General features: G+C 28.6%; 1 protein-coding gene across 1 annotated transcript in view; it reads right to left on the reverse strand.

Annotated features, from left to right (window-relative positions):
* Nucleotides 1–4,240: 4,240 nt before the first annotated feature.
* Nucleotides 4,241–17,835, reverse strand: part of Or22c (Odorant receptor 22c) — a 48,219-nt gene continuing 34,624 nt past the window's right edge. The window contains exons 6-7 of the mRNA XM_065501368.1: nt 14,460–14,612; nt 4,241–4,364 (exon numbers count right to left, since the gene is read on the reverse strand). Coding sequence (XP_065357440.1) covers nt 4,314–4,364; nt 14,460–14,612 — 204 coding nt within the window. The 3' untranslated portion in view covers nt 4,241–4,313. The remainder of the gene's footprint in view (nt 4,365–14,459; nt 14,613–17,835) is intronic.

Below are 17,835 nucleotides of genomic sequence, written 5' to 3' on the forward strand. Positions count from 1 at the left end.
AATAGTTTCATAAAGTATAGTTAAGTGTAGTCTACTTGAATCAATTCTTCTAAGTATTCTATTTGTCATAGTTTTAATTGTTATTTGTACATGTGTGTATTTGTTTGCTTATGTATTAGAGTTTTCTTCAATTATTTATATTTTATATTCAAAGTAAACTTAAATTGGTTTCGTTTAAGACAGTAGAATCCAGATATATTGAAACAAAAGACTATTATAATAGGGTCATAGTTATGGAAAAAGTTTGATTAACTATATAAAGGCATACGATTAAGGCCAAGTATTTTCTATATCAAACCCCACGATTAAAGCTAAATTTTGATTATAGCAAGTATTCAATCCTCAAACTTTAATTTTAAAAAGAAAATCATTCCAAGGTTTCTACTATATTAAGAGCCTCATTTGAAGCTAATTGATGGACTATATAAAGCGAACAATTCTTCTCTACAGTTTTTATTTTATGCACATTATATATATCCTCAGTATAATCGCTCTTTTTCTTTTCACTGTGTACTCCATAAACTGTTTGTTTAAGTTGTCCTTTTTTATATTTGTTTATTTTTTCAAACATTTTATTAAGATTTTATACCAATAAGTGTAGTCGTTACAGTGAGTATGTCTGTTAAATTTTATGAAGATTAGACCCTCTTAATCAGCATTATTATGCATAATTTATAATTATTTTATGTTTTGTTTTTTTTTTTGTTGATTTTTATTAACTATCGAGTGTTGTCAAAATGCTGATTACAATTTTATTGCCTGAATTTTACAAAATGTGTGACAAAATAAATTAAATAGACATTAAAATTGAGTTTATTTTTGAGAGTTCCTTAAACAATGAAAATTAAAAAGGGGGGAGATTGCAGATAGATATGTTTATGTATAAAAACCAATAACTGAAGCTAAAAATCTGCTGGCTTTTGTTGAGTTTGACAACAATCTTCATGGAGTAGTGCCTTCAATTCTTGGTCTTCAAACTTTTTTGGCTTGCCTGAGCGATCTTTGTCTTCCGTGTCAAAATTACCACTTTTGAACCGCACAAATCATCCCTCGAACATTGAAAGCGATAGAACACATTCACCTCACTTCGGTGTGCATTTGGTGTGATTTAGCGGCACTTTTTTTTCAAATTAAAGCCAAACTTCCTGCTTATGTGTGAACAGTTTTGTCACTTGTTTCAAAAACAGTGTAATTTTAAAATTAATATTTTCTATGGCCACCAGGTGACTTTTTTACAGCTTTGATTCTTTCTGGCACACTATTTAAAAGATTTTCTGAAATGTTTGGGCTTCTATTTTACCATACTAAAAGGGCTCTCTCCCACAATTCAACTACGGGTCGTGGAAAGTCTTTTTCGGCAAAAAATTGTCCGTTTCAAAATTGTCCAAAGGTGTTTGATAGGGTTTAAATCTGTGGACTGGGAAGGCCATTCGAGCAGTTTGATTTCGTTATCAACAAACCATTTATTTGCTATTTTCGCGGTGCTCTTAGGATCATTGTCCTGCATAAATATTTCTTGTTGACCACGTTCAACACCGAATATATCCAGACTCGGGAGATAATATGCCTCCAATATGGTAATACAGTCTCTGGCACTCATAATACCATTGATACGCTGAAGTATACTGGGTTCATTGTCTCGAAAATATACCCAAACTATGATTAATCCACCCCTAAAATTTCATAGTTTGACATATGTTGCGATCCTGTATCTCCGCGCGTTTAACAACCCATGTCAATGTGTGTCTATCTGATCCACCCGATTAATTTTAGTTTCATCAGACCAAGTAACTTGTTTCCAAACGTCAATGGTGAAGTTTTCGTACGATTTAGTGAACTTTAATCGAGCCTTACGATGCTTTCACTTAACAATGTTTTTTTTTTTATAATCGCTCTTGCTTTAAGTCCGTTATTCTTAAGACATCTTCGAATTGATTTGTCACTGATGTTGAGGCCCTCTAAGCACTAAATTAATTTATTTGCAGTGGAAACTGCAGTATTTGTGGCTCCTAAAACGATTAAGCGCCTTGAAATTTGAGCATCAGCAGGATATAGCTTCTGTGGACGACCACCACAATGTCGTGGGACTGATAAATTAATTTGATTTTTTATTTTATTGTAAAGTCCGATAGAAACTATGTATTTTTTTTTGCAATAAATCGGTACGAAACACAATTTTGTGTATCTTCTAGGATGTTTTTCTTCAAAACTGAATTTATAGCTTTATACATTGTAAAGTAACTGAAAATTCATTGAAGTGCTTCATTTTCTTTCCTTTTTGTAATATAAAAATTTAATTTAATTTTTCACGAAATCTTTTGGGGGACATTACTGTTCACATGTGACTTCGTTGAGATGTGATTCAAAAAACGTATAAAAGTTCCATTAGTTTCAGAGTGAGTTACCAGATAATAGTAAATAGAGTTCTTAACAATTATGTTATCAGATCAGTTGTTATGTGCAAGAAATAATGTGTAAACTAATATTTCAACTATTCGTGAACACTTTTGTCTCTTACTGTGATGATGGTGTGAATCTCGATACATTCTTATTTGAAAAAGTTCTCTTTCGAAACGAATTACGAACGTATTTCTTCTATAAGGCGTAATTTTAATAAAAGCATGATTGATTTTTGACCTATTTTTGAAAATTTTTAAAATGTTTTTTTAAATTTATTCGAGAAAAATTTTCAAAAAAAAAATATTTTTAGAAAATTAAAAAAAAAAAAAATTTACAATTTTATTTTTCAAAATTTTTTAAATTTTTTTTTTAATTTATTAGAGAAAAAAAAATTTTTGTTAAAAAAAAATTCGGGTTAAAAAATATTTTTCCCGATTTTGACCCATTGTAGTTCCAAATTACTAAAGCAATGAACTTTGAAATATCTATCATTAGATATCCATATTGTCTATATTAATGACTTAGTAATCCATATAGGCCAAAAATCGAGGTTGTACCCGTTTTTTACTTACTTTGTGGAGTCGCAAATGAAAAATGTAGAAATTACAAATGGAATGACAAACTTATATATACCATTGCCATTCGTGGTGAAGGTAATAAAAATTCCCGGAATTGAAAAGATTTTTTTAATATTTTCCGGGAATAAAATTTTGTTCTAAAGCTTTCTCATCCTTAAGGGGTTTCATTTTGACACGCTGTAGCTAAAACTGTATTCAAACACTGCATTTATAAGTATAATTTTCAGAATGCTTAGGTCTTTCCCAATAAGTTTCATATACATTGTTTTGTAAATAAACCGACATCTTATTAGATAAATTCATATAATATACAGCAATTTACCTTACACAATAGCGAAACATCATGGCGTATGATTAATATTCTAATAATTAAATATCGTGTATACGTACAGCTGTCTCATTAATATTTAGGAGTGTGAGAGAGAGAGAAGTAGAAACAATTACAATTGAACAAATTGCTTTTAATTTGATTACAGGAATTTATTTAAGGCCTAAGCTCAATTCAAAAATAAAACATGTTTCTTATTTATATTAAAATTTGTATTTTAATCATGATTAACTTAATTTTTTACTACTTACATATGAGTCCTACTAAATTTGTTTTTCTTGAAAAAATAAAATAAAAAACAAGTCTTTGTTTAATTTTAGTGTCATTTATTAAGTTTTTGTTTTTTTTGTCAAACAAGAAACATTTACATAATTAAAACCCAGCAACAGCAACAGTAAGTATAAACAAAATACCATTAATTTTGAAATCTCAAAAGTAATAAATTTTCTATACTCGCTCACTCACGCCACGCTAACATTGTATCAAAAAAATTCAAAGCACGATTACTGGATTGTATTTTTGTTGGATTTGAGTTGTTGTTTTACAGGAAAACACAACCAAAAATAGAACATATCAATCAAAATAAATAAACAAACCAAATCCAACAATATGTCAACTAGGATTTAATAATGTGCTGAGCTGAACTGAACCAAACCGAGTTGTGTTTTTGTGTAATGTACTTTTGTGATGTTGGTGTTTGTTTTTGTTTTTGTGATTTGAGTTGCTGTTATTTGTGATGATGTTTTTGGTTTAATGTGGTGGCGTACAACTCCAGTGTAACCAAAAAAGAACACAGAACGGGACAGAACAACATCAACAATAAATAAATTCCATCATATTCTTTGTCATTAGTTCATTTTGCAGTATTTCAATTATTTCTTGTGGGTTTGAGTTTTTTTTTTTTTTTTTGGTTAAAAGCTGCTTTCATTTTATTTGCTTCTTTCGTTCTCTCGAAATTTTCAATTCAATTGCTTATTTTGTTAGCTGGGGCGTTTTGGGGCCATGCTCTAAAGGAATGTCTTTAATAGAGCAATATAAGAACCAGTGGTACTTAAAATCTGTTTGAAAGATGAAAAAAAATAAAAATAAATAAACAGTACATTTAAAAGAAGTAAAATAAATATTAAACTGTTGGTTATACAATATATAGACCAGTTGGCACATAAAATGGCAAACATTAAACATAAACTACTAAAAAAAAATAAATTAAAATGAAAAATAAACATTTATTATAATATAATCATATTATAATAAGGTTCTTGTTGTTTGGTATACACTAGGGTGGACCTGAAATTTTATTTTTCAAAATACAACTACTTTTTGTATTTTATTAAACCATAGATGCTTAAATATAAAATAAACAAAATGTTTTGATTTCGATAACCCATTATAATTTGATACCGAAAAAATTCACATATCGAGGGCTTATATTCAAAACACTCTATCTTTAATTTTCACGAAAATTACTTTTTGATGGTAGAATGTTCAATAAAACAGCTTTCATTTATGGTGTGAATTTCAAAGCAAATATATTTATTTTGGCTGTTTTATTTGCATTTTTGTTATTTCTTTATCTCACACAATTCATTTTTCTGAATGCAAAACCGTCTATACAGGGCAACAAAATCAAAAAAAAAAATTGGGGTATTTTTAAACCACTACATAGTTTTGATGTATTGTGGTTCCAGTGGTAAAAATATGGTCCAAATTTTAAATTCTATTCAGAGCTTTTTTTTAGAAAAATTTTTAAGTAAAATTGTGAATTATTTTAGACATTTCTCCACGTAATTAATGATAACTCAAAAACGGTTAGTCCGAGTTATAATAACAAATTGAAGCAAAAAATATATTTTTTACGTGAAAATAGCTAATTTTTTTGTTTTGAAAAAATTACGAAAAATCGAAATCGACAGAAATTGTTTAGATTTATTGCTTTATCACAAAACCGTATATAATAGAAACAAAATAAGATATCAATTATAAAAAGCTATTGATTCTTTTTGAATTTATTCACAATTAAGTGAATTTACTCATTTTCAAAACATTTTTAGGTTTTTGTTTGATATACATACATAAAATTACATAAAATTGAGTATGTAATGTTCTTCTTTTGAATGATTCAATATTGAAAACATTTTCTTCATGCTATTTAAAATTTTTCACTTATATATTGCGTTTCAATCGACTCAGTAATTTCGGAGTTATAATAACAAACTGAAGCAAAAAATATATTTTTTACGTGAAAATAGCATTTTTTTGGTTTTAAAAAAATTATGAAAAATTGAAAACAACAGAAATTGTTCAGATTTATTGCGTTATCGCAAAGCCACATATAATAGGAATAAAATGAGATATCGATCATAAAAATCAATTGGTTATTTTAGAATTTATTCACAATTAAGTGAATTCGCTCATTTTCACAAAATTTTAGTTTTTTGTTTGATATACATAAAATTGAGCAGTTAATGTTCTTCTTTCGATTGATTGAATTTTTAAAACATTTTCCCCATGTTATGTACAAATTTTCACATGCATATTGCTTCAATCGGCTCAGTAGTTTGGGAGTTATAATAACAAATTGAAGCAAAAAATATATTTTTTACGTGAAAATAGCTAATTGTTTTGTTTTAAAAAAATCATGAAAAATCGAAAACGACAGAAATTGTTTAGATTTATTGCTTTATCACAAAGCTACATATAATAGCAACAAAATGAGATATCGATTATAGAAATCGATTGATTTTTTTTCCAATTTATTCACAATTAAGTGAATTCGCTTATTTTCACAAAATTTTTGTTTTTTGTTTGATATACATAAAATTGAGAAGTTAATGTTCTTCTTTCGATTGATTGAATTTTGAAAATATTTTCCCCATGCTAAGTACTTCACATATATATTGCGTTTCAATCAGCTCATTAGTTTCGAAGTTATAATAAAAAATTGAAGCAACAAAATGTATTTTTTACGTGCAAATAGCTAATTTTTTTGTTTTAAAAAAATCATAAACCAGAACAGTTTATGCCGTTTTAGATTTTTCATGATTTTTTTAAAATAGAAAAATTGGATATTTTCACGTAAAAAATATTCTTTTTTGCTTCAATTTGTTATTATAACTCCAAAACTACTGAGCCGATTGAAAAGCAATATATAAACCAATTAATGGATATGTAAATCTCAACTTTTCTAAGTTTATTTTAATAACATTGGACTAAAACTTTTAGAGTTATCATTAATTATGTGGTGAAACGTATCAAAATTTATAATTTTACTTAAAAATTAAAAAAAAAATAAAAATCGAATTGAAAAATTTTACCATTTTTGTTCTTAGGTAGCCATGATCCATCAAATCTATATAGTGGTTAGTCAAGCCTTTTTTTGCTGCTGACCTGTGTATTTTTCATACATACATAAGAGGAGCCGCAGAACAAAGGGTAATTTTTCGAATTTTTTTACAAATTGATTTTTTGGTAATATTTGGGTTGAAATCATCTAGAAAAAATCAATTTCCCAAAAATTTTAAAATTTTCAAAAAAGAACCTTTTGTTCTTCGGCTCTTCATATTGAAAATTTGTGAGAAGAAAAATCTATCATAAGGTCTCAAATAATGCAAATGCTTTAAAAAATATTGTAGAATACCAAATTTTAATAACTCAACTGATTTGCGAAGAAATTAGTTTTTTGGCTCTCCTGAAAAGTTGTGCTCGATATTTTACGAAATTAGAAAACAAAATTCGATTCTAATAATCGCTGTAGGAGGATTAAAGTTAAAGCCCACAATTGAGGATTAATTTGTATTAAAATTAATGATAATTTTGGATTATATCAAGGCCCACGATTACCGTTAATTTATACAAAGTCTCAGGAATGTGGCTAAATTTGGATTATATAAAGGCAGACGATTAAGGCTAAATTTGGACTATATACAAGCTAATGATTATGGCTAAATTTTGACAATATAAAGGCAGACGATTGAAGTTAAATTTAGATTAAAATTAAGGCCCATTTTTGGATTGAGCCAAAATTTTAATTCTAATTCTAGGCACACGATTAAGGTTAAATATAGCATTATCTATATATATATATGTAAATGAAATGGTCCATGTATGTAATGTCATCACGTGAGAACGGCTGGAGCGATTTGGCTGAGTTTTTTTTTATTCGATTCGAAATTTTCAGGAGATTTTTTGTAAAGAAAAAACTTCAAAAATTCCGGATAAAACTCGGAAATTCTTTTTTTTGTGAGTCCAGTCAACTGTAATAAAAAAGCTCCCTAAAGTATGCAGTACAAATTTAGATATTTTATTTGCAAATAAATAAGAACAGGCTGGTGTGCGTGGGTTGGAGAAACTTGAAGAACTAACATTAGTAAATGCTACCGGGCGAAGCTAGTATAATATCAGCTAGTATAATATAAGGTTAAGGTTATAACCACGATTAAGGTTAAATTTGGACTATACAAAGGATCATGATTATAGCTAAATTAGAATTATATAAAGGCCCTCAATTGAGGCTAAATTTAGATTACTGCTTTATTTTGATTATATAAAGGACCTCGATTACAGTTAATTTTGGAGTATAGAGATTCACTCGGTTAAGGCTAAACTAAGAATATATAAATGCCCACGATTAAGGCTAATTTCGGTAATATAAAGGCTCACAATTATAGCTAAATTAGGATTTTAAGAGGGCGAGTCAATAAGACCGTGACTTTTTGAAGGAAACACAAGTATTTGGATAAAAAATCATTTAATTTTTGAACACAGTCTCCTTTGTGCTGTATGTATTTTGTCCAATGTTTCTCCAATTTTGTTATCCCTTTCACAAAGATTTGCTGAGGTCGCCTAAATAAGTATTTGTTTCTGAGAATTTCATCGTTGAATTTTTGTAGTGGAAACTGCACATATGTACACTAGGGTAAAAAAAATATACTGACAAAATTTCAGTTTAATCGTCTGGGGCTAAGACGTGCCGCAAGCCCGCTAAAGTTTTGAAAAAAGGGGGGAAAATTTAATTTTTTTCAGTTTTTGTAAAAATGTTTGCATTAAAAAATTACTTTTGCAATTTAATTTAAAAGAAATTAAACAATTACATACATTGTCGTTCAAATAAAAGACAGAAATTGGTTAAAAACATTTAAAGTTATTAAAAATTGTCCTGGTCATTAACTTGTCTCAGGCCACTAGAACAAGAAATTTAGGAACAAAATCAACATATTTTGAGAAATATTAAAATAAAAGCTCATTTTTACTTAACATATATCCATATTTACTTGTATATGAGTTTTTGTCTTTGTAGGCTAACGTTAACCTATTCGCAGGTGTGATCAAAAAAAATAAAACTTTTTTTAACGGCAGTTTCAAAATTCCATTTTCAAATTTTTAAAAATTTTGTTAAACAAATTTCAGAATTTTTTGATCATATTATTGGGATTTATTGAGAATATAATAGGGAATAAAAACATGAAACAATTATGAAAATATCTCCCATAGTTTTTCTGTACCTGCGATTTAAATTTTGCGATTTTCGAGAAAAATTAATTATTTGACCATATTTTGGTGAATGAGCTCAATTTCTTTACTGTTATGAATTTTAAGTAAAACCTATTTAGAATATTATGGTTCAGGTAATTCTGAATATAGCTTGAAAGTTTTACTAAAATCGGAAAACGTCAACCCTTAAATGGAGAAGGTGAAAGTTCAAATTTTTCAATATTTGGAATTTCTCATCGAAAGATAGCGAAATGTTATTTATTTTTGGGTCGATTTTGATAAAACTTAAGAAGAATATATCTTGAAGTCTAGTAATTATAATAACACCACAAAAATTTAAATTAACCCTTAAGAGCACTTGGGGTTAAAATTATGCCAAACTTCTAAAATCATAAAAAACCTTGGCAATTTCAATAGAAAAACGATATTTTTTCTAATTCTCATTAAATTGACCGTCATTGACCCTTTTGAAGGTAGTCATGTGAGTATTATACCTCGTGCATCCCAAAAAACAATCGTCAGACTTTATTGAAAACCCCACCTAGGCCTTCTTTGTCGCCGATTCACTTCAAAAATCCCACTGTTTTGACAGCTGTTTGTTCTCTGATGTGTTGTGAAGGATTCATGTTTCGTTCACGGTTATGAATAGTCGCAAAACTCGTCCATATTGCGGTTGAACAACGCCAAACACCCATGCAAAGTTGTCACACGATTGCATTTGTGGTCGAATGTGAGCAAACGCGACACCCATCTTCCAGAAAGTTTTCTCGTACCCAAGAGATCATTCAAAATTGAAACCACTGAGCCATGTGAGATACCTATGGCTTCCACAATCTCTGGCACTTTCAATCTCCGATCGGCTAACAGCATAACATGAATTTATTTCAATTGTTTCGGGTGTAGACACCTCAATTGGGCATCCAGAACGTTTGGCATCTTCCGAGCACACGAAATTCACTATTCCACGAGCTGCATTCTGACCAAACTAATAATTTTACACCCTGATAGCCTCGATAATTTAAATAGTGAAAAATCAGAGCCACCTTAATAAACACACTTACATTATATATACAAAACAGAAATAAGAAGTACTACCTAAGTATGTTTGTACTTTATTAAATGTGGAAAAAAACAAAGAATACAAATAAATGAAAAAAGTATCCTTTTGTATGTATGTATGTTTAACAACATACAGCTGTATATTCCAATGTGTGGTGGCTATGGCTATGGGTTCCGGTAAGTAAAACATAATTTACCTTTGGCAAATGATAAACACGGGCAAAATATGAAAGTGAACAAAATGTATGTGAGAGAAAAAAAAAATCGTAAAAAACCTTGAAATAAAGTAACTAACCACCACCATCTAGCAAACAATACATAAAAACCCTTTCTTTACTTATTTCATTCCTTCTATTTTGCTCATAATTTCGAACGCTGGCCATCAGCCACATGAAAGTCACTCACTCACTGTTGCACAGTAATTTGAATGGTTTGATAATTAAGTTGTAAGTGCCATAAATATGAGTATTAAAATGTGCTTAATCTTCATCAAAATAAGTGGTTAAAAAAACACACACAGTTTGTATGTTTCATATTTTTTTAATATACTGGGCATATTTGGCAAACAAAGAGGCACTAGCTGTTAAATTGTATAATTTATTAGTAGATTTTGTGGCAAACTTGGAAAATAATGAGTATTTTTTCAGGGGAAAATAACTAGATGTTTTTGTAACTGAAAAATAAAATCATTTTTATTTGGCTGGTTTAAAATATTATGAATAAATACTATAACATTTAGCTATGAAAATGTTTTGAAAAATTTGAAACATTTGTACATTCTAGGTAATTAATTGTCACTAAAGCAATCGGATTGTACAACATTTTTAATATAGATTTAAGGAAAAGCGCAATTTAATGATTTTGAGGAATAGATTAAAATTTTGTTATGTTTATTTGAGAGTGAACAGAAATAGAAATAACATAGGTCAACAAATAATGAAACAACTTTTTGTGCCGCGATATCGTTAGCGGTTTTGTAATGGGTGTGCATTGGAAACACCAATAAATTTTTCGTTATCTGAAAATTATTGAATAAATAATATGAAATAGAAATAATACAGAAACCCTATAACAGACTCAGTGAGAAACACATTTTCAATTACTTTAAGATGGAGATTAAGGCCCTGAGTAACAGGACGTGGGTTACAAACATTGTATGCAAAGAGTGTAGTGAACATTTCAGACAGAGGGAAAGCGGTAAACATAGTCATTTGAACTTTGGTGTAGCTATGATTTGGACAGAACCGAAAATTCACATTGATGACTGCTATTTTTGTGTTGTTAAATTGCAGTGCACTCGCGATAACATGAACTAATTAAAACCAGGCCAGTTCACTTTTGCAATAATATTCATATTTGCGAATGGCATCTAATTCCCATCTACAGCTAGGGAAGTCCAAAAATTATGAAGCAGTTGAATTAAAATTTAGCATCTGTCCTATGGATTTAGATTTCAACTCTGTGTAGATAGATAAAATACATAAAAAAAAACAAAATAAGCTGTTCATATATTAACCCTCCGGCGGGTGAGAAGGTCCCTTTTTCATTTTCAAACTGAAATTACTCCTTGATGATCCAGGGGAAGTATACCCGCTCCCCATATATATTCCAAGGAAATTTTATCTAGAATCGTTTAAAAAAAATCGAAGCGATCCGACCAATAGTTTAGTTTCTATTGAGATTTAAATGTGTTTAGTACGGGAACGTCTGAAAAGGGACCTTGTACTGAAATTTCAACAATAGTTTTTTATCCTTTTTTCATATAAAACTAATAAAAAATTAATAATGTTATATATAAAAGAAATTTTTTTTTTCTAACATTCATTACACATGTAACACAGAAAAAATTATATTTCAATTCAAACATTTATCCCATATTGAACTGGTTTCAATTATTTCATAATTAAATCAAGTATTCATTTGCTCAAAAACAAAATTTCTTGAATAGATTTGAATAGATAATTTTCGAAATTGAAACACAAAAAATAACAAAAATGTGTTTTCAATTACGAAAATTATCTATTCAATAATTTTTGTATTTGAAATTCAACCAATAACGAAAATTTTATATTCAATTGTCAAAATAATCAAATTCAAAACTCAAAATTCAATAGAAAATATCAAGAAATTTTGTTTTTGAACAAATGAATACTTGATTTAATTATGAAGTAATTGAAACCAGTTCAATATGTGACAAATATTTGAATTGAAACGGTTTAAGAAATAGTTTTTTCTGTGTAGAACAAATTTTTTTTGTATAGTTTTTTGTTTTTTTTTATTCATATGGGCTGGGTGAGAAAATACTAAAAAAGGTGTTAATGAAAAGTTGAATAACTTTTACAGTTTTCATTCGATTTGAATAATTAAAACCATGTTTTATTAAGAACTAATAAAACATATATTAGTATAAAGTTTTATAAACTTTTATATCAAAATAAGCAATGAAAAGCGACTAAAATCAAAAAAGTTGATAAATTTTGTTTTTCTTTTAGATATTCTTAACAAAAACAATACTTATAACTAGGGAAACCGGAAATATGCTCTAAAAAACCGTTTTAAGCGCTTTAAATATGCAGTAAAAACTTTAAAATAAGCTCTTAAAATTTAAAAAATATGCTCTTAAAAAAACAAACTTTTACATAATTTTTAACCAAAAAATATACTTTTATTTAAAAAAATCAATACAATTCATTTCTAAAAAGGTGAATTAACGTAACATAAACAAAAATAACATGAACTTAAACAAGTATAACAAAAAATAAATCCAACATAAAAACAATAGCAACTTAAGCTATGAAAAGGCATCGGGAGTTATTTTTTTATGATATTTTATATAAATATAAAGTCACTTCTTCAATTAAGGTTATTATTGCAATAAATTACAAAATGTTGATTTAAATTTTCAAATAAAAATCGTTGTCTATTGGATCTGAAAACATTTTTATACATAGAAAATGTTCTTTCGACATCAACTGATGTTTTACGAGCAAATTTAAAAGACAATATTTCTTTAACATTTAGAACGGCGCTATTATTAAAATAGTGTTTATTTTATAAGGAAGTAAAAACCTGTAATACAACAGCGAAAAATAAGTAAGACAAAATTTGGTTTTTATAAAGTCAAAATATGCTATTATACAGTAAAATATGCTCTAAAAACGCAAAAATATGACATAAATATGCTCTTAAAACAAATATATGCATTTAAGGGTAAAATATGCACTAACAAATCGATTCCAAAATTCTTATATAGTTCTGAAACGTGCAAATATCTTATCCATGTGCTCATTAGACTCACCAGAAAAAACATGCATTTGCATATTTTGGTTTCCCTGCTTATAACTTACAAATGTATAAAAAACTGCACGTAATTTTAAAGCGTAATCAGTTTTCTTTCCAAACCCGTTAACTAATTTAAAGTCGGACAAAAACTGACTGAGTTACAGATCGATAAGTTGACGAACATCACTGAAAACGGTTTTTTCAGAATAACTTCTGAATTTGAGGGTGTTTTTGAAATTTTCTGACACAAGTTGTAATGTAATCAGCAAGCCCTATAACCCACGCTAGGTCGTTTTCCAAGTTTTTTTCCATCGTAGCACCGTGTTAACCCATTTATGATTCGAATAAGCAGAAATTTAAAATATAAATGTGAGACCCAATGTGTCGCGTACTTTTTCTAATTAAGAGTAAAGAGCTGTATTTACAACTTTGGTGACCCCCCAATGAAAAACATTTTCTTGGAATATTTTAATCCATAAATGTCCTTTTTGGAAGGACTTTTTTTGATTTTCTCGAAAAAAGGGTCAAAATTACCCCTAAAGAGAGGAGTTAGAGGGTTAAGATCATCCTCTTCGATCAAAAAATTAAAACTTTGACCCACTGTAAAAAAAACTCAGACCAGCTGGACATAAGTTTGTTATACAAAAATGATTTACACAAAATGCCCTTTTAGAATTATAGGGTCGCTATTCTATGCCAAAAATTTTGTTGGACAGTGTTATTACCTGCCTTTAAATATCAGTTTAAGAGTGATTTGAGTTAAAACAAGGAATTATTTGTGAATATATCTAAACATTTCCCTTATATTTCATTAAAATCTAAGTCAATTTAATTTATTTAAATAAAAAATAAATATTTAGTTATGCATAGTACCATTTAAATCAAAATATAAGTGTCCTTCACAAACCATAATCGTTATTCGAATCAAAGCATTCTTAGATTTTAATCTTTTCAAATAATTTTTAATACCCTCTTGTATTCACCAAAAATTAACTCTTTTCATTCTCAAGATTTATGTTAAGTTGGCTTCCATTTCTATTCAAAACTATAAAGCAAAACATCTTGGAATAAATTTCTTTAGACAAAAGAAAAAGCCATTCAAACCACTGAGTATTATAATATTCATCTTCGTCGCCATCAGCAGCATTCAACACGAAAGGGGTGGTGATAAGGACAGGATATGATGGGATAGGATGATGACACTGGTGATATGGTGTCTATGCTGTTGATGTTGATACTGATGCTTGATGACGATTATAATATGGAGCAAGAGGCAGCAACATTATCATTTTAGTTTAGTTTTTATTTACTCTTCTACTTACCGAACTGAAGGCCGACAGTGATGGTGTAAAAAATGGTACTGCAATTGTTGTTGGTTTCTGAGAGCGGCGCAACATCATTAAAATCATTTTTCTAGTTTTAACATCACACTTGTACCACTCGATGTCATACAACGTATCAGCGACTGCAGCACTCTGTTAGGGTGGTTGTGGGTGAAAGTAGATGCAAAAAAGAAAATGAAGAGATAAAATAGAGGAAACTTGACAAACAAAAAAAATGTACATTTCTAAGGATGAAAAGAAGGATATAGAAGCATGTATGTATGTGTGTTGTTTAAAAGACGACCAGTATAAAATAAAAATCTCACAGTTTGTGAACATAAACATAAAATGAATTCCATGGCATCAAGCAAATGTAACAAGTGTGTTTGTGTTGTCTGCAGGGATGAAAATGTTGGTCCCCTAGTACATTTTTGTCTTATTACATATTGAAATCGGAAAAGTACACTTGTTATTGACACAATTCAGGAATTTATTAAACAAATTCTAATGGATTCATGACAAGATTTTTCAATGTTTTGTGGTTTTTGGGATTTTATAAAAGGAAGAAGTGTAAATGTAAGACCTTAATACATATCTACAAGCAGAATATTTTTTTAATGGAAACAATGTTTTAGTTTCGAGCCTGGAATTGAAAACAATTTGGGTATGATATAGAAAGCAACACCTTAAATTATTTTTAAATTTTGTGAAACAAATTATCTGGTACCAAAAATTATTATGAAAAAGTACATTTTTGTCTCTAATCTTACTCCATATACGAGTATGAAGGTGAAAATAGAAAGCACATTTTGACAAGTACGTATATGAACTATGTGAAATATGTGTAATAGACTGCTACAAAATTTTGTGGAGAAAAGCTAAATATTCAATCTAATCTAAATCTAAGAATAATATAACAGGAGATTAGCCAGTTTGGATATCCTTAACCCATGACACATCGGTCCGGAAGCTAGAAAACTCTTTTACAAACAAACAGTATTTTTTTGTGGTTGGATTAATGCAACAAGATATAAAGCAATAGGCCACATGACTCTTAAACCATAATTTGCTCGCAAATTGCTTAAAATGGTAAATTTCGATTTTTTCCCTTTTGGGTTTTTTCAACATTAATGGAAAATAGAAATTAATTTTTTTAATTAAATTCTCTGCGAGATTTTAAGCATTTCCTAATTAATATGCCACGTAAAAAATATAAGGTAAGATGTTATACATGAATGGATAGGGGATTTGTATATTTTTCAAAAATATATATAACTTTTGTGAATAAAAAAAATTCATGGTTTTTATTTTTGAAATAGAAATTAAATTTTTAGTTTTTAATGAAATTTTACAGTTACATATATAGATTTTTCTATTGAAAATGGAAAACTAAAACAAATTCTGAAATTTGTTATCAGGAATCCCGCAATTCCACAAAAAAATTTAAAAATCACAAAAATGGATTTTTTTAGGTTTTTGGCTATAATATCTACACTGAAAAAATTATATTTCAATTTAAACATTTATCACATATTGAACTGGTTTCAATTATTTCATAATTGAATCAAGTATTCATTTGCTCAAAAACAAAATTTCTTGATATTTTCTATTGAATTTTGAGTTTCGAATTTGATTATTTTGACAATTGAATATACAATTTTCGTTATTGGTTGAATTTCAAATACAAAAATTATTGAATAGATAATTTTCGTAATTGAAACACAAAAGATAACAAAAATGTGTTTTCAATTACGAAAATTATCTATTCAATAATTTTTGTATAGGAACCATCTACAAAATAATTAAGAACATTTTGGGCCATCAAAATATAGTATGATATCGACTATGCGATTTGAAAATTTTTGCCCTAAAGTTGAATTTTACATAAAAAATAGGATGTATCAAACATTTTCAAACTTTTTTTCATTTAAGGCATTTGATGTAATAATATATAGGCTTTTCAAAAAGTACAAATTGCGTATACATCTTTTTTTTAGAAATTTTTTCCATAATTTAAAAAGAAAAAATTTCAGTTACTTTATCAATAATTGGGAAATTTAGCACAATTCTTACTATGATATTAATTTTGTATGCCCGTATAACTCTTGAAAAATTTGCAGGTGCCCGTGCATCAAGACTAAACTGGCAGCTCTCTTTATTTAATAAAGCAAGTTGTTTTTATTTTGTTTTTGTTGGAGTTTTGTTTAAGCTTTGATATTTTTACAAATAAAGCTTGAGTGTCTGTAATTCTCATTCACTCTATGGCTTGATTTGTATAATATCTCTAGATTTTCTAAAGGCTTTTTAGAAAAGGTTTCCTGATGATCTAAGCAACCAGTGAAATGCGCATAGGAACTAGTTTATCCCCCAAACTATAAATGTCAGTGAATTTATCAATGATTGGGAAATTTAGCACAATTCTTACTATGAGGAAAAAAAAATAGTTTTTTTTCTCAAAATGCATATTGTTGCCAATTGTCTACATTCCAGTTCAGTTAGACGAATATAATCTTAATACTAATTCAGATTTTCCTTCAGCAAAATCAAATGGAGTGCAACAAGTCCGATTTTAATGGAATTTACCACAACATATGGGCAATTCCATATCAACGTACATGACATTTGTACGCCTATAGAGTGGAATAGATTTTGCAAAGAAATGAGTATCTGAAAAATAATTAGGTCCTTATGTTCCATTCAGAGGGTACTATATTTTAAAATAATAAAAAGTTCTTTCGAAATATTGTTGTCCATAATATTGAGCGAAATAAGGGTATATCGTACGTGACATAAAACGGAGGTACATGTAGAAATATGCGAAAATATTCGAATCGTGAGAGGCGTTTTGTTTTCTTTTAATTTCATACATTAAACGACATATTTTTCCTTTACAATCCATCATATTTAAATAAAAACAATCTTTGGATGATTTTATAATAAATAAAATTTAATATCGTACGTGACATACCGTTAGTAAACAATTTGACAGTTTCAAAGTTATGGGCAAGTATGTGTATATAATTTTAACAAATTTTTCAAATCGTGATATTTTTGAAATGGAATGGAATGTGGTAAATTTCATTAAAATCGGAAATGGTAAATACGAGCGGACAGCAGCTTTCACATGGATCCTCCCAATAGATAATTGATAGCTAGGTTTTTTGTAGTGCTCGACGAGGACAAACGGAACACAGACGAAGAAATATGATAATTTTAAAATTTAACATACACAAGGTGTCCTACTTTTGAGACCCCTGGCCGCGCCATTGCTGGGCCCTCGGAACTCGACAACACCTCTTCTTTGCGCGTATGAAATTTAATTTCATATTGACTAACCGTTTGGAAATTACACATTTATTTTCTATACCAATGTGCA

Source organism: Calliphora vicina, chromosome 2 (genome assembly GCF_958450345.1).
Source record: "Calliphora vicina chromosome 2, idCalVici1.1, whole genome shotgun sequence".
Taxonomy (NCBI): domain Eukaryota; kingdom Metazoa; phylum Arthropoda; class Insecta; order Diptera; family Calliphoridae; genus Calliphora; species Calliphora vicina.